The sequence below is a fragment of the Typopeltis vanoorti genome, chromosome 5 (assembly GCF_054136105.1).
Source record: "Typopeltis vanoorti isolate ZY-2024b chromosome 5, IOZ_Tvanoo_1.0, whole genome shotgun sequence".
Lineage (NCBI taxonomy): Eukaryota > Metazoa > Arthropoda > Arachnida > Uropygi > Thelyphonidae > Typopeltis > Typopeltis vanoorti.
In genome coordinates this window covers 37,673,758-37,699,830 of record NC_143553.1, presented here as the reverse complement: position 1 = coordinate 37,699,830, position 26,073 = coordinate 37,673,758, and the positions used below count along the sequence as shown (strand labels likewise).

Sequence of the window (26,073 nt, the reverse complement as noted above, 5' to 3'; positions counted from 1 at the left end):
ATATAAAACGAACTTCTTTTAGCTCTTCCTCAATTTGCTTTGTCACTAATGGTGCAATAACATTGGTTATTATTGCCTTGCACTTTGTTTGCGAACACCTGAATTTACCGTTGAAAATGTTTTTCACGATGGTTGTTGTGCAGTCCATGGAGTTAAAGCTGTGGTTATGCACTGCTGTGTGATACACGAAGGTTGCTTCCTGTGCTGCCAGTGATAACTCTTTTAACCTTTCACTCTTGGTTCTCACAATTAAAAAATTACTTATACTGCAGTTGGATGCCTTACTTCGAACAGCAGCTTTATGTTTTTTCTTTTTCGCGTAGTTGACTAAGTCTGACCGACCACCATGCAAAATGCAAAATTTACAGTTACATAAAGTACATTCCACATTTTCTTCTACACTTTAATGAAAGGAAATTCATTAAAGTGTAGTTTCATTAAAATCTTCTAATATTATCATTAATACTGCACTTACATTTCGACATTATAGGGACAGAAAACGATAAAAATTATAACACGCAAAGTATTGATCAGCTAAGATACTTTTATAACAGAAGCATGGGAAAAAAGAACATCACCATTAGTTATTATTAGTTATATTATTTATAATACTAATGATTATTATTATAAATAAATAAATAAAATTTATTATTAACATTGTAATAGAAATTGGTACTAAAAACGAGATAAAATCCGTTTATCCATTTTTTCCTGAAGGATACTTAAAAAAGCAAGACTTTTGGAATTAACTCCTAACATTTTTATAAAAATGGGACTGGCCCGGGAAAAACGGGACGAATTGGAACCCTACCATAGAGGGCACACCTCCTAAATAGGACTTTAGTTTCACTATTGTATTATATTTGTGTGTGTGTTGTTAGAAAAAGTTTTTTTTTTGTAATCTCTTAAGATGTCTCTGTGATGGAGAAGAAATATTGGAAGTATTAAAATTAGTTTTAATCCTTTCTCAGTGCTGATAATATTCCATTAAACCTCCAACATGAATATCAAGAAATGTATTTGTAAAACTTAAAATGATTTCATCTGAACAGCTGATGGAAAATAAAACTAGTGGCTATGAAATAGATTGCAAAGAAATAATCCTGTTTTCTAAGTACCTTTTTCAACAGATACAACATACAGTAGTCCTCCCCCCCTGCACTTATTCGCATGGGATATGGTCAAGACACCCTGCAGATAGTACTGAACCCTATATATATATATATATATATATATATATATATATATACATACACACTGTGTGTGTTTTCACATACATATCTATGATAAAGTTTAATTTATAAATTAGGCACAGTAAGTGATTATTCTGAATGATTGTGAGAATTTTTGAAAAATAATTCTCACAATTTTTCTCGCGGTTCTCACAACATCATTTCGTTGTTCGTAAAAAGAAAAAAAGTTGTTTCTAAACCTGAAAGGTGATGATCTATGTAGAAAAGAAAAATATTGCATATTTATTTCAATAAATGTTATTTGAAAACATTATTATTTATAAATATTTAACATAATGATATTCAATACAAGCATTTGAAAATAGCACAAAAATAATTTCTGTAATATTGTCAGTAAAATTAAAGAACATTATATATATGTGTGCGTGTGTGTGTATGTATATATATACACAGGTAATCCTCGTTTAATGCGGATGTTAGGTTCCATAGAAATGCCACGTTATATAAATCACGTTATGCGAGACTTAGATCACATAGAAAAAGTAGGGTTAGGTTCCGAAATCGTTTTTTTTTAAATTATATAAACTACCATGACATATCCAACAAAAACAATATTTTTATTTAATTCAGGTAATTCATGTAAGTTAAGAAAACATAAGCAGTGAGACATATACATAGTATAAAATTATAAAAATTACTGATTGTACATAAATTTCATTGCACATAATGCATAAATGTTTTAGACACAATAAAATAAAGCGCATACTTTAATCGTCATCACTGTCTTCAGAAATAACATTTCGTAGATGTTCTTTAAGTGGTTGGAGGTCGTCACCACTTGAAATCTCTTGGACATCATTTGTATAATTCTCATTGCATACTTCTGCTAGTTTGGTCATCAAGAAGTCAGTAATAAGACTTTGCTTTCCACTATGCTGCAATTTTTTATTAAGTTCATAATATGGCGCTAAACAAATATCCAATTGTCTCGTGAATTTTCCCGAGCTCTCCAAGGGATCATTATCCATAAAAATAACTTCCTAACTTTCTTGCCAAGTTCAATCCTTCTGGTAATTTCTTTAAACTGAATTCTTTAACGGGTTTATCACAATCGGAATGTTTGGCAGAACTTTCCCCACCATTTGGTTTGATGCCATCTATTAATTGTACCATTTCCTTCTCATTTAAATCTGTTTCTGCATCAGTTAACTCACTAATTTTATATTTTCAACCATATCACAAAAGCCCTCTCCACCAAAAAGGTGTGCGACGTTTATTATATGACGTAGCTTGGCATCCACTGGAGGTGCGAAATTTTGTTCCAGAGTGGCTTCAGGCCATATTTTTTTCCAGCAAGCATTCAGCATAGAGGGTTGTAATTCCTTAATGGACCGAGAAATAATTTTCACGAAATTCAATATTGAAAACTCTTTCCATGCTTGAGGCAGTGTCATGTTTGTATTAGATTCCATTTTTTCCAAAATTAATTGGAATGTTCACCAAATATAATATGACTTAAATGTTGATATTATTCCTTGGTCAAGTGGCTGAATAAGTGAAGTAGTATTAGGTGGCAAAAAAGTTATTTTAATATTTGAATGGCTTAAATTTGTTGGGTGGCCTGGTGCGTTATCCAAAATTAGTAAAATTTTCAAGTCCATATTCTTTTTCTTTGTGTCACTTTTTACATTGGGTACAAAACACTTGAAAAACCAATTTTCAAACATGCTAGCTGTAACCCATGCCTTTTTGTTGACCCTCTAATAAACAGGTAGGGTGGACTTGTTGAGCCCTTTCATCGCACGAGGATTTGCAGATCGGTTAATAAACATTGGTTTTGTCATGTAATCACCTGATGCGTTACTACAAAACAGTAGAGTAATTCTATCTTTGTAAACTTTGAATCCAGGAGCTGATCTTTCATTTTTTGAAATATAGGTGCGTTTTGGCATTTTTTTCCAATGTAACCCAGATTCATATGCATTGAACACCTGGTCTGCACTATAACCACCTTCTTTAATGATTTTTAAAAGTTCTGCTGGGTATTTCCAGGCAGCTTCGACGTCTGCTGATTCTCCCTGGATTTTAAGATTATACAAAGAAAACCGCTTTTTAAAGTTTTCGAACCAACCCTTACTGGCACAAAATCCATGCTGAGAGATTTCTTCTGAAGAATCTTGATCAAGTTCTTTTAAATGTTTATAAACTTTGAGTGCTTTTTGCTTAATAAGGTGTCCATCCAAAGAATTTTCTTTTGAGTGGAATCTTCTATTCAAATCATTAGAGATTTTTCCATTTTTTCTGTTAGAATATTGTGAACACGAGCAACGCGCTTTGCACTTACCGTTGACCCAGCAATAACACTTTCTCGAATTTTATGTTCATTTTGTTTGATTGTTCAAATTGTTGATTCATTTAAATTCAGAGTCCTTGCAACAACTCCTTGTTTTTTCTTCAATTTTCAACCAATCCAAGATTTTAATTTTTTCTTCAAGAGAAATGAATTTCCTCTTTAATGTTGGTTTTTCCCCTTTCATTGCAGTTTTAGTGGCCATTACAATAAAAATAAACTTTTACATAAAAAAAAAAGCATTACATATGTATGTAACTCACCAGAAAATAAACTGCTCAGCTTGAGAATAACACGCTTATGATTTTTAATGCGCTTTCCTGGCAGAAAATGAAGACAATTTTCAACAAACTTTATACAATAAACCCTAGATGGCGAACCTATGGCACTTCAACGATTTACAGGTGATATCCTTTTATATGCTTATAAATTATTCAACTTTTTTTTAATTATTACAATACATACAAGCTGAATTTTGTTTTACACAAGAGAGCAGTTATGAAGACGTGCACATGATTGGTGCGGTATTAACAAATGATCGTGTGACCCAAATTCAACCGCAAGTGTTGAATTGAAATGCTAATTCTCTTCAGTCGAATTCCATAACATCTGAAAGTCATAACAACATTCACTATTAGTTTTAACACATTCACAACAGGGTGTCGTTTATCGTTCCGACGGAACTTCTCATTACTGACTTGCTCAACTCACACAAATGTTTCAACCCTTGGTTGAATTTTATGGCTTCTTGTTTGCGTTTGAGGTGGCAGGCGAACTCATACATTCATTATATGGCATGTTTAAATTCTTGGTAGAATTTTATTTTAAGTTAGCCTTTGTGATCTGTCATAATGACATCGAGACTTTCAAATGCAATAAAACAAACACTTATTTCACGATTGAAAATCAAAAGTGAAGTATGAGCAGCAGTTAATTAACAAAGCCAAAAAGAATCCTACGGAGTTCTTTCAATATGTAGCCAGCAAAAAAAAAAAGAAAAGAAAAAAAAAAGGGTGATTATGGAAGGATGATATTGATTGGAGAAAATGGTATAAGAACTAGTGCTGCGGAAGATATAGTGGAGATACTGAATGAGCAGTTCATAAAGGTCTTTCATTCTTGTGAATGTGACATCACAGAGAGTTTGAGCATAGTGGATGATGAGGGGCAAAGACTGACTGTGAGTGAGGAAGAGGAATATCGGGAATTAAGTAAACTTGATATTAATAAGGCTGTGGAACTTGATAATATATCACCATGTATTCTGAAGGAAAGCCAGAGAGTTGACATCTGCCTTGACATATTTTTTTTAACATGAGTTGGTTGAGTTCCAAAGGAGTGAAAGGAGGGCAAGATTGTGCTGCTTTATAAAGGAGGTGACAGAACTCAAACTTCAAATTATAGGTCTAGCTGAGTGTCAGATGTTGTGGTTAAGGTGTTGAAGAGGCTGATGAGAACCAGGATCCAGAATTGGGTTGACAACAATGGTATTATCTTTGATGGATAGCATGGATTTGCTAAAGGGAGGTCATGTTTTAGTAATCTACTTTACAATAAGGTGATGGCTTCACTGGACAGAGGAGAGAGATTCATAGTAGTATACTTAGATTTTTCAAAGGCTTTTGATAGATTATTGCATGATAAGCTGATAGTCAAACTAGAGCGGATGGAGTCGGATATTAGATTAGTGAATTAGATTGGAGACTGGCTATCTGATGGGTATCAGCAAGTTGTGTATGGGGGAGCAATATTCATGGAAGAGGAAAGTCACTAGTCATGTGCCTCAGGGGTCTGTTTTAGGGCAATTGCTGTTTAACCTGTATGCTAATGATATTGGTGAAGATTTGAATGGGATATTCAGCTGTTTGCAGATGATTCCAAAGTTGGTACGAACTATGAAGAGTACAGCAGATGTTGCAAAATGTAAGCTTTTAAAATTTGGGAAACAAAGATGGGATGTAGAATTTATGCTTGGTGGGGATATATTGTTGGAAGTGGAGGAAATAAGAGATCTCGGGAAGGTAGTGGATAAGGATCTAAAATTTAGAGAACAAGCTACCAAAATTGTGAGGACAACAAAACAAATTCTGGGAATGATGCAGAGGACACTGACTTATAGGATTAAGGTCTTGTTCCATTGTATAAGGCTCTGATTAGGCCATACATGGACTACTGTGCAGATTTGGTCACCTGGTTTTCAAAAGGATGAAGAGATGCTGGAAAGGATCCAGAGGTGACTAAGGTAGTTTCTGATCTCTGAAATGTCGAATATGAGAAAAGGTTGAGAAGATGCAATTTACAGAGTCTATTGGATAGGAGGTGATATGATAGAGACCTACAAGTTGGTAAGGGGTTGTTATAGGATCAGTGTTGAAGAGGTTTTACTGAAAATGATGGGAGATCAGGGGAGAACCAGAGGTCATCCCTGGAAGCTGTATAAGGAGGGTTTGAACAAAGGAGTGAGAAGTAGGGTTTTTTGCATTTAGAATTGTGAATGACTGAAATGCTTTGCTTGAGAGTTTTGTCTGCAGAGCATTTGAGTGTGTTTAAGGTGCAGTATGATAATCTGTGTGTGTATGACAAAAGGACCTCCTAGATGAGTCTTTGACTCCATGGGGGTCTTAAGCTAATGATAACTAGTCAAGGAAAATAATATTGTTTAGGAAGTCTCTACTGACTAGCATACAGTGCAATGGTTTGCACAAGATATTGTTTTGAAAATGAAACATCCCTATGCATTTTAACTGTTATTTAATATATGTTTTTCTGATAATTTTGATTTTTAGTAGTCCTGATATTGCAAGGAAAATCAATTAAAACAAAAAGCTAAGAACAACACAACATTGCATGGAGAGAAGTATGCTAAAAATAACATTAAGAGATAGGAAGACAAATACCTGGCTAAGATCTCAAACAGTTTTCATGGATATCGTAAAATACATTAAACAGGCTAAGTGGAGATGGGCTGGCCATATTGCCAGATGCAGTGATGGGAGATGGACTAGAAAAACAACAGAGTGGAGACCAATGGATGGAGCAAGACAAAGAGGAAGACCAAGAAGAAGGTGGAGGGATGAACTGGAACAAATTGCAGGAGTGAGATGGATGGGAGAGACAGAAAACCGAGTGGTCTGGAAAATCATGGGGGAGACCTTCGTCCCTGATTTTCAAGAAGGTTGAATAAGAAGAAGACATGGACATATATTTTTCATTGCATGTTGATGTTCAACTGAATATAATGCAGTTTTTGCTTCACTTTTCAACTTATCCAAACTGTACTTGTTTGTAATATAGGACGGTCTTTTGTGTTTTGGAACAGATGTGGAGTGCCATTAAAAAGGAAAGGATAATGGGTGAAAAAAATATTTATTACAGTTAAACTTTTGGTTTTAATAGTTATAATGGATATAAAATAACTTCTCAAATATGAGTTGAATACTAATTAAGTGAATCATTTTGAAAATTGAGATATTCTATTTTTGTTTAATTTTAGAAAATTGAAGAGAGAAGTGGAACTTGTAAAAAGTGGTAATTTAGATGATAAATTGGATGAACTTTGGGATCAAATCCAAGAGTAAGTGTCATCACATGTAGAACAATTAAAATTTCAAACATTAATAAACACTGTGAATTAAAATTCTCTCTCTCATCAACACACACACACATATACATTAGAAATAGAATATTTAATAAAAAAAAACAAGAAAAAACTAACAGAAACTGCATTTGCTACTGAGGAGAATAAGAATAAATTGAAGTTGCTTAAAAATCAAAGGCAGATAACTGAGAGAAGATCTCCACGTAATGTTTAAGAAATGCTAAGGACCAACCAAGGGGCTGCTGACCTAATGTCCAATACTTAGTTTGTTGTTGAGCACTCCATTTAGTAGATATCCACCTGTATACTGAACAAATGAGGATATACTAGCAATATGAGATTTTATCATTCAGTTTCTGATATGTACTCTCAAGATACAGTATAGCACTTTACTGTGATAGTGCTATACCTTGCTGTTGAAAATTTTCCTCCAAATTCATTGATTATATGTCAGCACTCTGATATTGCTGCATCTTATATTTTGGTTTTCTAAGGCACTTATAACTGCATTTGCATACCTATCTTTGTTTTCTTCTAAGGCTTTTCTTGCTATCTTGTCATCAAACACCCATTTTGTAAACCTTCTCTCTCCCATTCTATTTAATTGATCATATCACTTCAGATTAGCTCTATTCACACATTCTTTCTAATATCTTAATTTTTAATGATTCTGCCATTGAAATCTGTTCACTCTCCTAATTGTTTCTGGAACTCTCATATCTGTGGTTTTTGGTCTCTTTGAACATCTATTTCATTTCTGCACCAATTCTCAGCTCTATAAATAAAATTGGTTTTAACTAATTTTTTTATTTTATTTAAATTTATTTATTTTGAGTATTCACTTAATATAAAGTAGAATAATGTGGACAAATATCAGAATGGGGACTTGAACATTGAGACTAATTTGTGTCTGTGGTCACATAGAAGGGTGTGACCATATACAAATCATTGCAATATTTACTTTTATTTACTTCTACTAAGGAAGAAGTAAAGAAATTTTTCAGTGCATTACTTTATCTAAGACAAGGCAGCAGAAACGAAGAAAAAGTTGGTACTTATTGGAGATCTAAACAACAGAGAATAAAATTATTACCAGCAATATAGAATTGTTTTGGGAATATTTGGAGAAAAGGCAAAGCTAATAATAATGGAAAGATCTGTGGTATTTCTCTTCAGGACATGGACTGGTCATTACTAACACCATGTTATATCATAAAGATGAGCACAAATTCACTTGGCAAGAAGACACAAGAAATATGGAAAATCTCAGTGATTGTTAGGTTCAAGAAATATCTTCATGTTGGTTCAGGGCACAACAGTATACAGAGGATATAGGAAGCAAGCATTTGATTTTGAGCATGATCAAGTTGAATATTATTGAGAAGCTTACAAAAAAATGTTTAAAAACAATCAAAGTTGAGCATCTTTCAGAGGTGATCTATACTCTCAAATACACAAATATTATTCAAGAAAACATGAAGGAGTTTTAAAATAAGAACCATACCTTAGAGATTTATTGGCAGATCCTGAAGAAAACATTAAACCAGAGAGGCTTGTGGGGAAGTTGACTGCAAGGGTTGAAAAATCAGAACTCTGTTGAGATGCAAGATCCAGGAAAAGAAGAAAGCATATCATAAGTTATTATCAGGTAAATCGGCAGATTCCCTAAGAGAATACAGAGAAAAATCGAAGAAAGCAAAGCACTATGTAAAAACTTCCTAAACAAAAGTCATGGGAAGATTTTGATAATGTCATAGAAAATAAATATCAGGAAGGCAGTACGATATTCTGGATGCTATTGAAACTGCTCAGAAATGGAGGAAAGGGTACTGTAAAAGGAATCAAAAATATTAAAGGGGACATCAAAACTGAAGAAAAGGATATGTTCATCATCATTCTCATTAAATTCCTAACATCTACCCTCAAGAGGTGTACAGGATATGATAGTGCTACATCATTACTAACTTCCTATCTACAATTTTCCTCCAAATCAGTCTATTATCTGTCAAGGCTCCAACATTGTCAGTTCCTACCAACCTGGCAGAGAACATTTATTTTGCTAATCTTTCCTCTCCCATTCTGTTTAAGTCAACATACCACCTGAGATTAGCTCGGCTAACACGTTCGTGGATGCTAACAATGTCAAGTTCTTTCCTAATATACTCGTTTTTAATATGATATTGCCATTGATGCCACCTGTTCATGCCCCTAATTTTTCTCAGGACTCTCATATCTGCAATCTCTAGTCTTTGGTCAAGTGTTTTACTTCTAACCCAGTTCTCAGATCCATAAGTTAAAACTGGTTTGAACACTGTCTTGTATACAGCTAATTTAGTTTTTTGACTAATTTCTGTCTTATTCCATATAAATTTATTCAGTTGACTTCCTACCATACCAGCTTTGTTGATCCTGTTATCTATTTCCATATTTAATTTACCATCTTCACTAAAAATCATGCCTGAGTAGCTGAAATGTTTTACTTGTTCTATAGAGTCTCCATTCACAATGCAGTTGATATTTTAAATGCTTCTGCATATTTTCATTGTCTTTGTCTTGTTATTGCTGACCTTCATACAAAATCTATTACAACAGTTATTCAGTTTAGTCAGGGAATCTTGCAGACTTGTAGTGGATTTATTTAGAAGTATAACATCATCTGCATAAAACAAAGGGCTGACATTAATATCTCTACTTTTGATAACAGGTGTAATACCACTTTCCTTCATAATGTGATCCATATAAATAATGAACAGCAGAGGGGATAATGTACGTATTTGTCTGACAGCAGGTTTAACATTAAACCATCTTCCTGTACTTCCTTCAGTTCTAACTGCTGACATTATATGAAGCAATACTTAGTCTTTATTTGAGTTATAAGTCAAATAAAGCATAGACAACATACAGTTGTATGGTGTCAGTAGCGTTTTGAATAGCTTCTCTCTCTCTCTCTCTCTCTCTCTCTTGGCACCTTGTTATATGCTTTTTCCAGTTCTACAAAACTTGAATACAGATCTTTGTTATATTCCCATGATTTTTCAACTATTTGTCATAAAGTGAAAATCTGATTCTGACAGCCTCCATTTTGCCTGAATCCAGCTTGTTCTTCACCAAGCTTCTCTTCCACTATCCTTCAAAAACGTTTCTCACGTATACTGGCATAAATCTTGTCAGGAACACTCAGTAGAGAAATACCTCTGTAATTCTCAAATTGTTTTATCTCCCTTTTTATATATGGGTACTATGCGAGCTCTACTCCAATCATCTGGAATTTGTCCCTCTGAACTATGCAGTGCAGCCACTGTAAGACTTTTATATCTCCATACGTGAGCATTTCTGGTCAAATATCATTTACTCCAGCTGCCTTTCCACATTTCAGACCTTTGATGGCTTTTTCTACTTCAAGGATGGATGTGTATTCCTGATTGCATGCCTGGTCAGGAATTAGGCACAGATAAAACATTTTTATCTGTGCTGTCATCACTGCTAGTTTCATTTAGCAATTTTTCAAAGTAATTACTCCATACTTCAAGGATATTGTTTTCTCCAATTTTCGTATCACCTTTATCATCTCTAATTCCTTTTACAGTGCTCTTTCTGAGCCTCTTCAACAACTTCCAGAATATCCTGCCACCTTCTTGATATTTATTTTCTATGTTCTTACTAAAGTGTTCTGATGACTTTTGTTTAGCTAGTTTTACACAATGTTTAGCTTTCTTACATTTGTCTCTGTATTCTCTAAGAGACAAGCTGACTTATTAGCCAGGAACTTTTGATATGCTTTCTTCTTTTATTCACTGCCTCTTTAACTTCCTGTGTCCACCATGGAGTTCTGATATTTCTATCCTTGCAGACAACCTCACCACATGCCTCTCTGGCTGAATCAATCAGGATTTTCTTCAAGGCTTGCCACTGAATCTCCAAAGTTTGGTTGCTGTTCTCAAACACTTCCATTTTTTCTTCTATAATCTTTGTGTATTTTAGTCTACAGTTCAGATCTGAGAGCTGCTCAACTTTTATTTGCTTTAAAACGTTCTTATATATTCTTGTTTTCAATATGATATTCAATTTTATCCTGCTCAAGACTATACTGTGATCACTTCCAATTTCAAATCCTCTGTACACTCCAATGTCTTGCACCAGAGAGAAAACATCACTATCAACAATAACATAGTCAATGAGACTTCTTATTCCTCGTGTCTTCTCTCCATGTGAATTTGTGAACATTTTTATGTTGGAACATGGTGTTAATAATAACCAGTCCATGTCCTGTGTAGAAATCGAAGTATTTGCCATTATTATTAGCTTCGCTCTTTTCTTCAAATTTTCCGAAAATATTTCTGTATATCTGACAATTAATTTCTACTCTACTATTTAGATCTCCAACAAGGACCAATTTTTAATTTCATTGTGTTAGTTGCTTTCTCTAAAGCCCCAGAAAATTCCTCCACTTCTACCTTAGCAAAACCTTCTGTGGGACCATAGGCACAGATAAGCCTCATTGTCCAGTTCCCTATTCTGATATTTGCCCACATCCCTCTACTTGAAATTGCCTTCCATTCAAGAAGATTAGCCTCATATTTAGTGTTGAATACTATGGTTGCTCCTTGTTAAATGACACAAGAAGAGATAGAGAAGTTGTAGAAAATATTCAGGATAAATTCCATCAGGAGTGCATATCAATATACTTGAGATAGCAAAAGCCATCAAAAACCTGAAATGTGGGAATTCATCTTGACTTGATGATATTCAACTAGAAATGCTCAAGTATGGAGCCATAAAAGTTTTATAGTGGCTGTTCTTAATAATTCAGAAAGCATGGTCAGAAGGTCAAATTGAAATTCCAGATGATTGGAGTAAAAATCTTGAAAAGGGATTTATAACTGAATGTGAGAATTAACGAGCAATCTCTCTACTGAGTTTCCAGTAAGATTTATGCAAGAATTCTTAAAAAGAGGCTAACTAAATAGAATGGAAGCTTTGAGAAGAGCAAGCTGTGTTCGTGCCAAAGTGGGGTTGTCAGGATCAGATTTTTACTTTACGATAATTAGTGTCTATTTAAGTTGTACATCTAGAGTTAGAATTGAAGAAGATACGAGAAGAGTTTGAAGTTAAATCAGGTGTGATGCAGGAGTATATGTTATCACCACTGTTAGTCATCATTTATGTGGATTACATTATTATTATTTATATGGGCACTCCATGGAGTCAAAAGACTGATCATGGGAGACCCATTCTATCCATTAATTAACACTATGGGTATCATACATTCCCTTTAACCTAGTCACTGTTGGCTGCTCACAACTGCCTGTGGCAATCAATTCCACTCATTCACCGCTCTCCAAGAAAAGAACCTAATCTGCACATCCTAACCACATTCTTAGACAGCTTCCAAGTGTGATCCCTTGTTTCCCCCCTGCTCCCTATGTATTGAAAAATTTCTTCTATGTCTATCTTATAGTATCCGTTTAGCAACTTTCTATCATATTCTCTCTCCTCTGCCTGTTAGCTACCCACACCTTCAATCTATCCTCATAGGAAACATTCCATAGACCTGTCAACAGCTTGGTCACTCGTCTCTAAATCCTCTCCATCACCTCCTGATCTCCAAGAAACGCAGGTGACCAAATCTGTGCATAATGGTCAACATATGGTCGAATCATAGCCTTATAAAGAGCAATAACCTCCCTATCTTTACTTGTCATTGTGCTCTTCAGCATACAAGCAATCCTCTGAGCTATTTTGCTGACTCTTGTAGTATATCCTCTGAATTTCAAATCTCTATCCAATGTCACCTCTAGATCCCTAGCCTCACTAGTTTCTGTAAACTAGTACCATAACGTCAATACGATACAAAGAATGCCATCTTTTCATCCCATAGTGCATTACCTTACATTTTATAACATTGAATTGACAACCATTATTCTTTGTCCATACTACGAATTTATTTGTATCATCTTATAAGATATCTACATCACCTTTATCGACTATTGCTCTCCCTAGTTTTGAATTATCAGCAAACAACCTGAATGTTCCTCTTCAAATGTTCTGCTATATTATTAATTCTTGTAGAAAGGATTATACGTTGGTTAAACATGATTATTAAAAGACTTAAGGAATTCACAACGTATACTAGAATATAAATTAAATTAAACTTTAATATATATTTCCAATATTTTGGCAACATCACGTTGCCATCTTCATGGGAACCTAAGATAAAGACACGTGCACACAGGCACTACACACAGCAAATGAGGACGAAGCAAGGAAGCTACCGTTTTTCCTAAAGTCCTGATGGTGCCCCCTAGCGAGCTATATTAGGTATTCTTGGCTGTTGGGCTGAAGTTCTCCTGATGTATGTTTCCCAATTTTGGGGGCAGTCTAATGCATCCAAATTTGTCGAGGTTTGGCATGTTCCTAAGGGCTGAGGCTGATTCCATGAATAGTCTTTCAAATTTGAACTTGCTGTGGTGTATTACTGTGGCTTTCTTCCACCTTATTCTGTGGCGTGTATCCAGAGCATGGTCTGCAAGCCCAGAGTGGCTGTACTGGTGAAATCGAATGTAGTCCTTGTGTTCTGAAATTCTGATATTCGCTGTCCTGCCTGTTTGGCCAGAGTAGGACAGTTTACAGCTGCAAGAGACCTGGTATACACCAGGTAGGTCTAGGGGAAGTGGTTGGTCTTTAGTGGATTAATATACAAATTTAAGAGTAATGGTCCTAATACAGAGCCATGGGCACTCCTTCACTAGTCACAATCATTTGCCTTGATTCCACTCCAACATAACCATCCTCTAATGTCTATTAGCCAACATCCCTATCCATGTCATCCACCTCATATCCATTCCCATTTGCTCTAACTTATGTAATAGTTTTTCATGTGGCAATTCTGTCAAATGCCTTTGCAAAGTCCAGCATATCATATTGTAGCCATTTCCTTTATCCACGTATGCTGTCACCTTATTATAAAATATAAATAAATTATTGAGGCAAGACCTGACTTTTACACAGCCATGCTTCATAAAAGTCAGTAAAAAGTTAAAAAGCCCTATAAAGTATCATATTCCTATCACGTATTCCTGAATTTTACTTTTAATCAGCTTTATCAATACTTGTAATCTGCTATTTCTGTCTTAGAGCGACCTTTATGTAATGGAACTATCTTACCCTCTTTCCACCCACCTTCCCTTTGACCCTTCCAGAGCTGAGACTTAGATTAAACAATTTTGTCAGTGAACTGGAAAGTTTGCTTGCACATTCTCATAGCACATAAGAAGACATGCTGTTTAGGCCCACTGCCATATTCACATTGATATTTTTCAATTTAATGTACTGTGTGCCTCCAGCTCATCTACTTCAGTGCTCACATCAGTCTGTAACTGCAAAGTCACCACCTGGATGATATATCTTTGCAAAGAGATCACTTAGTAACTGAGCTATTTCTTCTGCTTCTGTCACTTTCCTACCATTAGCACTGAGTAAGTTACCTTTCCACAATCATTCTTTCTCTTACTTGCTGCGTAGCGAAAAAACTGATTCTAATTTTCTCTCACAATCTGATTTACCCTTCTTGCTAATGCTTTATACTGCTCATGAACATGCTGATCACCTTATTGTTTATATTACTTCCAAATTGCTTTTGTTATTTGCAGCTCCTGCTTTATATCGCTTGCATCTACTTAATCCCTACTTGGTTTATCCTGCTGATCCTGGGTAGATACTCTGATACAGCCTCGCTCAAACAATCCTTGACCACTACTTATGCACTAATAACATTCATTTCATGTAGTTTCTTGCAACCTCCCAGGACAAGACTACATGGTCACTTTCCCTGATTGGAGGTAGAGTTGCTACCACAGTTATAGATAGATCTTCTGATGCGATTACCATATCCCACACTCAAACTCCTGGTCTCTTCCATCATGTGCTGTTTCAAGTAATTATCCCTTAGCAACTGTATAAATTTCATTTCCATTTTGCCATATGCTCTTTCCTCCTTCCAACCTATATCACCATAGTTGAAGTCTTCCATGATAATTGCTCAGTCTGCATTCATTGTGTTAATCTGCTGATGCATGTCGTTCACATTTTCTTCCGGATCCTGGGTCTGTAGCAGCAATCAACAATATTTTGTCCATTGCTGCTATATAACAATGCAGTAATGCAGACAACAATATATTTTGGCCTCTTGCTCACACAAGATTGTCTCAAATGATCCATTTCCATCAGATCTACAATCCTCCTTAACTTCTATTTTTGTTGGTTGAAGTTCTTCACCTATCATTAAATATACCTGTCCTTCTCTATTTCTTCAATCTTCTCTGAAAACACAATATCCATTTCATTCTTTCCCTGTAGCTACATCATTCTCAGACAACCAGGTCTTGCCGATGCCAATAATTTTTGCCCAATTTGAGCTGACCAGTGCTGAAAACTCATCTCCTTTATTTCTGATACTTCAGGCATTTGTGTACGTGCATTTCATCGGGCCTTCGTTATTACCCTTGCATAATGTCATTGCCTGCTCATTCAGATTCGAAACCTGGGAAACTGCACTTATCTCTTTATAATCATTCCTGCCTATCTATCCCAAGGGATGGCTAGACACATACTTGATTGCTCCCCCGTTAATATCTGTAGTTTCCCTGGTTTTGCACTTCTATCCTCTCACTAAACAACACTTTCTCCAAGCACCTAACTCCAAAACCATTTAAGTGCAGTCCTTCAGGCATATATACAGGTCCTCACATCCATCAAATTCATTCGACACATGTATAAACTGCACACCATTAGTCTTGCACAACTTGTCATTGGCAATTGTGGCCTTTCTCCTGAATCCTATCCTATCCTATCCTGTCATACCAAGGCAGCAGACTTACAATCTTTACTTTCTTAGTCTTCATTTTTGCCTCTTCTGTTTGGACCTATGTGCTGGTTTGAATTCATTATAAGGTTTAATGGAATAAATACAACACATATAAATAATAATATAAGTATAAGATACAAAACATGTAATCAATCCTATATTTCGTCTCAGTCACTGAGACATTTTCAGCAAAAACACATGCAAAATTACACAAAATAAGTGAGAATAGACTAAGAAAATGAATGGCACCTTCTATAGGTGCTGTGGGCTAGCCTTATCTGTTGGATGGGAGGACTAAGAATTAAAGTTTCCCAAATCTTGGGAAGTTTAATACAACCATATTTATTAGGATTAGGTTGTATTTTTAAATTGCTGCTGATTTTAAAAAATCTTTCAAGGCATGGTCATCTAGACCTGACTGACAATACTTGTGGCAGCCACAAATTTCTTATGTTCTTCTAGGTGGATGTTAGCAGATCTCCTGTTTTGATTATAATATGATAAGTTGATGGAACAAGGAACTTTGTAAACACCTGAAACAGAGAGCGGAGGGAGTATCTTTGGGAGAGAGGATGATTGCATCCTGCTTCAGATGATGGTTGAATGCAGTGCAGAGGTTGCCTTTTTTTAACTTTTTTTTTTTTCCAATAAATTAATTGTTCTTCTCATCTCCTCACATTCTTCTCAACTTACTATAGTTATGTTGCTCTTTATATCTGGAACACCTCAGAAAAAATAGTTGGAACTGTATAAAATGCTGCACTGCATTCAGATCTCATCTGAAGCTGTCTGCACTCCAAAGATACCTTACCTCCTCATTCTGTTCAAGGTGTTTTACAAAATTCCTTGTTCTTGCAACTTATTAAGGTGAGACTGGGAGATCTGCAAGCATATGTCTAGAAGAACATAAGAAATACATCTGCCACTTGGTTAGTTAGACCAAGCTGACCATGCCTTGGATATATTGCACATAATCAAATGGAAGAAAAGTACTATGCTTCACCACAACAAATATATATTTGAAAGACTTTTTTTATAGTCAGAAGCAGATTTAAAACCCCAACCTAATCTTAATAAATCATCATCATCAAATTCCTGCCATGTACCCTCAAGGGGTGTACAGGATATGATAGTACTACATGAAAAAAATTATATCATTACTAACTTCCTCTCTACAATTGTCCTCCAAATCAGTCTGTTACTCGTCAAGACTCCAACATTATCACATCTTATATTTCTATCGTCTAAGGCACTTTGGACCGTATCAATCCATCTATATCTTGGTCTTCCTCTGGGTCATTTTGCTGCCAACCTGGCAGAGAACACTTGTTTTGTTAATCTTTCTTCGCCCATTCTGTTTAAGTGACCAAACCACCTGAGATTAGCTCTGCTAACGCATTCCTGAATGATGACAATGTCAGGTTCTTTCCTAATATCTTTGTTTTTAATATGATATTGCCATTGATGCCATCTATTCACACCTCTAATCTTTCTCAGGACTCTCATATCTGCGGTCTCTAGTCTTTGGTCAAGTGTTTTACTACTGACCCAGCTCTCAGATCCATAAGTTAAAACTGGTTTGAACACTGTCTTGTATCCAGCTAATTTAGTGTTCCGACTAATTTCTGTCTTATTCCATATGAATTTATTCAATTGACTTCCCATCATACCAGCTTTGTTGATTCTGTTGTCTATTTTTATATTTAATTTACAATCTTCACTAAAAATCGTGCCTAAGTAGCTGAAATGTTTTACTTGTTCCACAGGTTCTCCATTCACAACACAGTTGACATTTTCAATGATTCTGCCTATATTCATTGTCTTTGTCTTTTTGTTGCTGACCTTCATACCATATCTATTACAACAGTTATTCAATTTAGTCAGAGAATCTTGCAGACTTGTAGCGGATTTATTTAAAAGTATAACATTATCCGCACAAAGCAAAGAGCTGACATTAACATCTCTAATTTTGATATCATGTTTAATACCACTTTCCTTCATAATGTGATCCATATAGATAAATGAATAACAGAGGGGATAATGTACATCCTTGTCTCACACCAGATTTAACATTAAACCATCTTCCTGTACTTCCTTCAATTCTAACTGCTGACTTACAACTCAAATAAAGACTAAGTATTGCTTGATATAATGCCCCATTGATACCATATAACTGTAGCATATTGAATAGCTTCTCTCTTGGCACCTTGTCATATGCCTTTTCGAAATCGACAAAACTTAAATATAGATCTTTGTTATATTCCCATGATTTCTCCACTATTTGTCGTAAAGTGAAGATCTGATCCTGACAGCCTCTATATGGCCTGAATCCAGCTTCTTCTTCACCCTGCTTTTCTTCCACAATTCTTCTCAACCGTTTCTCAAGTATACTTGTATAGATCTTGCCAGGAACACTCAGTAGGGAAACACCTCTGTAATTCTCACATTCAGTTTTATTTCCCTTTTTATATATGGGTGTTATGAGAGCTCTACTCCAATCATTCGGAATTCGTCCCTCTGTCCAGGCTTTCTGAACTATGCAGTGAAGCCACTGTAAGACTTTTATACCACCATACTTCAGCATTTCTTGTCGAATATCAACTACTCCTGCAGCCTTCCCACATTTCAAGCCTTTGATGGCTTTTTCTACTTCAAGTATGAATATGTATTCCTGACTGCATGCCTGGTCAGTGTTTTTTACCACTGTGCTGTCATCACTGCTTATTTCATTTAGCAGTTTTTCAAAGTAATTACTCCATACTTCAAGGATATATTTTTCTCCATGGAGTTCTAATTTTTCTGTCCTTGCAGACAACTTCACCACATGCCTCTCTAGCTGAATCAATCATGGCTTTCTTCAAGGCTTGCCACTGAATCCCCATGGTTTGATTCCTGTTCTCAAACTCTTTCATTTTTTCTTCAATAATATTTGTGTATTTTAGTCTACAGTTCACATCTGAAAGCTGCTCAACTTTTATTCGCTTTAAAGCTTTCTTACATGTTATTCTTTTCAATATGAAATTCAATTTTATCCTGCTCAAGACTAAATAGTGATCACTTCCGATTTTAAATCCACACTCTGGTGTTCTGCATCAGGGAGAAAACATCACTATCAACAATAACATAGTCAATGAGACTTTTCTTATTCCTAGCCTCTTCTCTCCATGTGAATTTGTGCACATTTTTATGTTGGAACATGGTGTTAGTAATAACCAGTCCATGTCCTGAGCAGAAATCCAACAGATATTTGCCATTATTATTAGCTCTGCTCTTTTCTCCAAATTTTCCCAAAATATTTTTGTATGTTTCACAATCATTTCCTACTCTGCTATTTAGATCCCCAACAAGGACCAACTTTTGCTTTTTCATTGTTTCAGTTGGTTTTTTCTAAAGCTTCAAAAAATTCTTCCACTTCTACCTTAGTAGAACCTTCTGTGGGACCATAGGCACAAATAAGTCTCATTGTCCAGTTCCCCATTCTCATATTTGCCCACATTACTCTACTTGAGACTGACTTCCATTCAAAAAGATTAGCTTCGTATTTTGTGTTGAATACTATGGCTACTCCTTCTTTTCCTTGATTGTCATTGCCTGAATATAACATTTTGTATTTATTTCTCAGAAAGTTCTCATCAGTTTTTGTCTTTTTTGTTTCAGTCACCCCTATTATGTCGATCTGGTACTTATCTAATTTCTCAGCTAGCTCCATTTCTTTGCCATTCAGGCTTCTTATGTTGATAGTACTGTCCTTTAATTCTGGTGATGTTGAGTTGGGGTTTGTTTTCAGATTTGTTCCAGTAGCTGACTTTTCGCTGTTCGCGCCTGGTTTTCTGGTGAAAACAACGGGGTCCTTGTTTAACCAGGCGACGCCCAAGCTGGCATGAAATTTTGTCATGTTTTACCATCATTTTTTTTATTTTGGTTTAACCAATAAGAATACAATATGTCGGCTAAATCCCAAATTGCCAGCCCATCCTCGTTCGTTCAGTATCCAGGTAGATACCCAACAGGGTGCACCACGAGAAGGTGAGGATTGGACATTAGGTCAGAAGCCCTGGTCGGTTCTCTGCATTCCTTTGAAGGCTATGTGGAGGTCTCCTCTCAGTTATACAGCTTTGACCCTTAAGCACCCCTAATAAATATGATTATATAATTAAACTTCTCAAGATTTAGGATACTAATTCTTAGCCAACAGCTCCCATGGAGAGCACTTCTAAGTGGGAAAGATTAGACTACCTGTCTAATCTTTTCCACTTAGTGTTTTGTGCAATTTTGAGTGTTTTTTTGCAACTCTAATATTGTTTCCCTGATGAAGTCTCAGTGACTGTGATGAAATATAGAATTAAATAAACATGTTGTTTAATTATTTATATATATACTGTATTTATTGCATGAAACCTTATGATATATACTCAAATGCATAAATATGAATCCTTGTTATCCTTTCTATGGTTTCTCCTGTATACATCTAAAAAGTGAAAAACTGATTTTGGTTATTCTAATTTATCTTGAATCTTGCTTTTCTTCTGCACTTTATATAGCTTCTTCTGAATTATGTTTGTAAATCTTACTGGGAACAATCAGTAGTGAAATACCTATATAAGTCTTACATTCATCATCAATTTGTTGATATGTACCCTCAATGGGTATACAGGATTTAAGGCAGCACTGCATGTTAAGTTGCATTATTATTAAATTTCTGTCAACAGTTTTCCCTATTTAGTCTAACATCCATCATGCGTCCAGTATTGGGATATTTATTTTTCTCCAGCTCATAAAAATTCTAAAAAGAATCTCATAGTCTTCAGACATAAACTGTAGACTCAAGTATGTAAATAGGAGTTGTCAGGATAATAGGTTTTTTCACTTTAAGACACATAATTGAGAAATTGTCGCATTCTCAAGTATTTGTTGAGAAATCATAGATACCTGGTATAAGATTTATATATAACTTATATATGTATATTCTCTTACTTATAAGAATATAAACATATATATTTCTCTCGGAAATCTGTATTTAAGTTTCATAGATATGAAAAACTTATGTACAATGCTACAGTTATGCTGCGTAATTAGCATATTATATAGAACAATATATAGCCTTAATCATAATAAGCTGCAGAATTGAAGGGTTGATGTAAGATCAAGTGTCAAGGCTGCACTCTCTCCATTTGTATTCGTCATCTACATGGATCACCTTATTCATTAAAGTGGAATTAAACCTGATTAACAAAATTGTAGATACTCCTCTTTGTTCTTGACTTTCATTGATGTTTTACTTGTACTGGAATTATTTAGGAGCATGTATTCAGGACACTTTAAGTAAATTGAATAACTGCTATAACAAATTTGGTATGAAAATCAGCAATAAAAGGCAAGAACCTGAAAAATAATAACTGCAGCCTGCACTCTATTAACTTATAGAACAATGAGGACATATCAGCACATAAAAAAAGAATGCTATTATCGATTTGGATAAAAAGTTAAAAATCATATAAAAACTTCAGTCCCATTTTAAAATTGTTAACATTGCACATGAATTTAAATAAAGTAAGTCAACAGTAAGACCAGTCTTTAAAGATAAGGATAAAATTAAAGTGGCAAGCAAAAATGTTACTCCCTTCATGACAAATAAAATTGTCCATTCTCAGGGTGAAACCATCCAAGAATTGGGAAAATTGTTAATTGCATGGATTGACAATTTAAATCAAAGATTTATACCTTTGTATAACTCTTTGATTTATACAAAGCATGGCATGGTATACCAAGGCATGGTCAGCTTGGTCCGACTAACCAAGTGGCAGATGGCTTTCTTATGTTCTTCTAGACAAATGCTTGCAGATCTCCCAGTCTGACCTTAATAAGTTGCAAGAACAAGGAACTTTGTAAAACACCTTGAACAGAATGAGGAAGTAGAGGATCTTTGGAGATCAGATGAGGGCAGACAGGTATAAATCAAAGATTTATACCTGTCAATATGCAAATAAGGAATAAGGCTCATAGGCTGAAAAAAATATAAAAAAATCATTGTCATTAAAAACAGTCAAAAGACATGGGGGGGGGGGAAAAGGTATCCCACCATTTAACTCAGAAATTAACTTTATGCAGATTTCTTGGAAAGCATCCTCTGCATAAAATTGATGTTACCTGTACTGATAGAGCCATACCATTACCTAGAAAGGTAAGCCAAGGACAATCAAATGCCATATCTGATCCTGCTGTGATATTTACTGTTAAAACCAAGAAAGGGAATTGGTTCATTTTATTGATGTTACATAAATTACTCTGAGGAGAAATATAATGCTTAAGACAACAGATTTGTAAACTAAAGGTGATGGCATCTTGAAGTCCTACACCCAAACTAAGTTACTCTTGATGTTGGATGAAAGTGAAGCCGTCTAATATACTTTTAAGTTCATTAAATATATGCTTAAGCTGATATTCTCATGCATAGCAAGAGTCATGCCTCCAATCCTGTGAAATGGTAGCCTTGAGAATAGTAACATTAGATGAATATCTGTCATTGATGATGATGCAGAACATGTGCTGAAGAAAAGAAGTCTTCAATGTTCCTTGGGATCATGATAGAGTAAAAGATTAATGGGATTTGGCAGAGGTATGTTGGAGAGAATGGACAAATGTAGTTGGTTGATGGATTTTAAGACTCATTTCCAATGCTTCAATTTGTTTATTATGGTGAGAGAAGAGGAGGAACATCTACAAAGCAGGATGGGAAGTGAATACCAGCCATTTGTCAGCCCATCCTCATTTGTTAAGTATCCAAGAAGATGTCTCTAATAGGTCGTACTATGAGAAAGTAAGGATTGAACATAATCTCAAAAGTCTTGGTCAGTTCTCCACATTCCTTAAAAGGCTATGTGAGCGTCATCTCCCATTTATCTAGTTTCTTAGTTTCTCTCAAATTTGAGAGACCTCTAAAGGAATACTATGAAGCTTTTTGCTAGCAACCTAATCCAAATCACAGTGATGATCAGAAATTTTCAAAATTGTGAGAAATGGTGACTTTGAACTTGCTTAATTAATATAATTTTTATTTGTAATATGTATATTGCATATATGTATCTGACGTGAAGATTTATGTGTGTTTTTGCACTTTACATACGAGGGTGGTCTGAAAAGTTCTTGGCCTCAACCATAGATGGCAACGCTATTGGCAAGATTTTTTGTTTCTAAGTTGGTATATCTGTCATAAGCATCCATGTGAAATTGCAAGTCATTCTATCAATGACTTGAGGATGAAGCAAAAGTGTTGTCTGTATCCCTTGAAATGGATAAAATTGAGTATCGTGCAGTTATAAAATTATTTGTAAAAGAAGGTTTAATGCCAAAAGAAATTCATTCGAAGTTCATAAAAGTTTATGGGCAATCTTCTCCTCCATTTTTGACAATTAAGAAATGGGCTGCGGAGTTTAAACATGACCGTACTAGCCTCGAAGATGATCCACATGAAGGACGTCCAAAAAGTATAACAACACCAGAAATCATTGATCAAGTGCACGATATGGTATTGAATGACCAGCGACTCCAAGTGTGTGAAATTGCTGAGACTATAGGCATTTCAAAAGAACGTGTAGGATATATTTTGCATGAAGACCTGCAAATGAAAAAGCTTTGCGCTGTTAGATTGTGATAGAGTGGAAATTCATGTATTCCTATCTTATCACAGTCTAACATGCTTTTCCAAACAAAAGAATGAGATAAATACAATAAATTGCCTCTAAGTGCAGAATAAGTATTATGTATATATAAATCAAGTTTGTTCTGTTATGAAAAGGTTAAATAAGTATGTATTTTGTGCCATTCACGAATGTGGTTAATTCAATATTGAAAGTGTAAAACATTAGCAGAGCATTATGAAATATGTATAAAAGAATTATAAAATGTAAGCACAAATTCAACAGTTGGGGAGGGAGTCAAGTCCAAAGGTTACAGAGTCGTAAAGCGAGGAAGCGGCTTGCCCCAAGTAAACAACGTGACGTCAGCATACGTGCGATAAGCAGGGCAGAGAATGGACGCCATGACGTAGTAGCACGTGTGAATTGGCCGGACACCGAAAAGGGCGAGAATTGCCGAGAAGAATAGAGGGAACTATAAGGGTCATACGACCCTGTAAGAAGGCTTTTTTCCTTGGATCTCCTGTGTGTTCGTCTCTAGTGGTGGCGGAGGGTGCGAGTGCCCTCGATGTCGGACGGCTCCCAATAGGCAGCTGCGGTCTTGGCGGCCGTATTCTCTGCGGGAGGAAGCAAGTCTGGCAGTCCACAGAAGGCCAGTTTTCTGTGAACCTATGAAGCACTAAAGAGCCAAAAAGGGAAGATAAGTAAACTTTGTTTGTGTTTAACAGAATATGTGCCATGTTCGTATATTATGGAAAAGGAACATTAATGTTATAGGATAGGATTGTGTTGTTATCACTCTAGAGGGATATTGAATTTAATCTTACTATCTGTCGTTGTGTTTAAGTTTGCTTTTATATTGAATGAAGTTAAGGATATGTTAGAGTAAAGAATTGGCATAATATAAAGAGATTGTGAAAGATATGAATGTCATCTTGTGTAGTCTGACAGAGCTATGGAGTTTTAGATTGATTGTGATAATAGTACATGATTAATGCATTAGCGAAGGTTAATATAATTCTTACTTTAGGAAGCTACTGTATAATATTTTATAAGTGTAATAGTAGTGTTTGAATTTTATATACCTTGTCTGAAACTCCCTTAAGATGGGATTTAATTTAGTGTTATTATGTCTATCAACTTTTGAGTATAATTAACCTTGCTTTTTGATTCTAACAAAGACTTTCTGTGATTTCTGGAATCCGATGCACCACTTATAAAATATTAATGCGAACCTATGCGGGATATTAGAAAAGAGTAAATTTTGGCCACATCTGCAGAGTTAATAGGTATCATTAAGTACTGTCGTGAGATTACCTCTTGGTTGTTAATATTAATAATCTAATAGCACTAAGTGGCGCAGCGAAACAAATAAATTTCTTGGCGTTTTACGAGAGGTAAATCTCAGACGCTCTGGTACTGCCTCGTTCTCGAGGAAATTCCATTGTCCCTCAGAGGTACTATGAGCTACCCGATAGAGTGTATAATGGAGATATAGCATAAAAGATTAAAATAGTCGTGATAAGCAAATCGGCGACACAACATAAATGGCGATAGGATGTTGATAGAATAAGGTTAATATAGAAGAAGGTTTAGGTTAGAAAAGATTGAATAAAATACAACCATTGTACAAATAAAAACAAGAATTCGATACAACAGCGCAAGATGGGTGGCACGCTTTCTCACAGCAGATCAAAAATGCACTCGGATGAAAATCTCTGAACAATGCTTTGAGCGTTTTAACAAGAATAAAACTGATTTTGTGCGTTGATTTATTACTATGGATGAGACTTGGATTCGCCATTACACACACACCAGCATGCAAACAGCAGTCAAAACAGTGGACAGAAGCTGGTTGTTCAGTGCCATACAAGACAAAGTTGGTTCCATCATGGCATTGGTGTTTTGGGATGCTAAAGCGATTTTGTTTATTAATTATATTGAAAAGGGTAAAACAGTAACCAGGTAATATTTCGATATTTTAACCAGACTGGATGAAAAAATTCGTGAGGAAAGACTTGGTATGCAGAAGAAAAAATCATCCTTCATCAGGACAATACACCTGCCCACAAAGGTGCTTTGGTAATGGAAAATTAAGGGATCTGCACTATGAATTGTTGAAACATCCACCCTATTCTCCAGATTTGGCTCACTCTGACTTCTATCTCTTCCCAAAACTAAAATTCTTCCTCGCTGGGCAGCGTTTTTCTTTGATTCAAGAGGTGATTGCAGCTGTAGAGGGGTATTTTTCAGATCTTACTGAGAACCATTGCAGGGACGGGATAATGGTGTTGGAGCATCGCTGGAATAAATGTATTAGTCTTAAGGGAGATTATGTTGAAAAATAAAAATAATTTTGAAATTATAAATTCGTTTTTGCATTGTTGGGCCGAGAACTTTTCAGACCACCCTCGTATATATACTATATATATACT

At 35.3% G+C, this 26,073-nt stretch overlaps 1 protein-coding gene across 1 annotated transcript in view; it reads left to right on the top strand.

The window, feature by feature from the left end:
* The window catches only part of Brd8 (Bromodomain containing 8), a 575,604-nt gene that overhangs the window by 172,672 nt on the left and 376,859 nt on the right, over window positions 1-26,073 (top strand). The window contains exon 6 of the mRNA XM_090393081.1: window positions 7,037-7,117. Within this exon, the coding sequence (XP_090249207.1) occupies window positions 7,037-7,117 (81 nt within the window). The remainder of the gene's footprint in view (window positions 1-7,036; window positions 7,118-26,073) is intronic.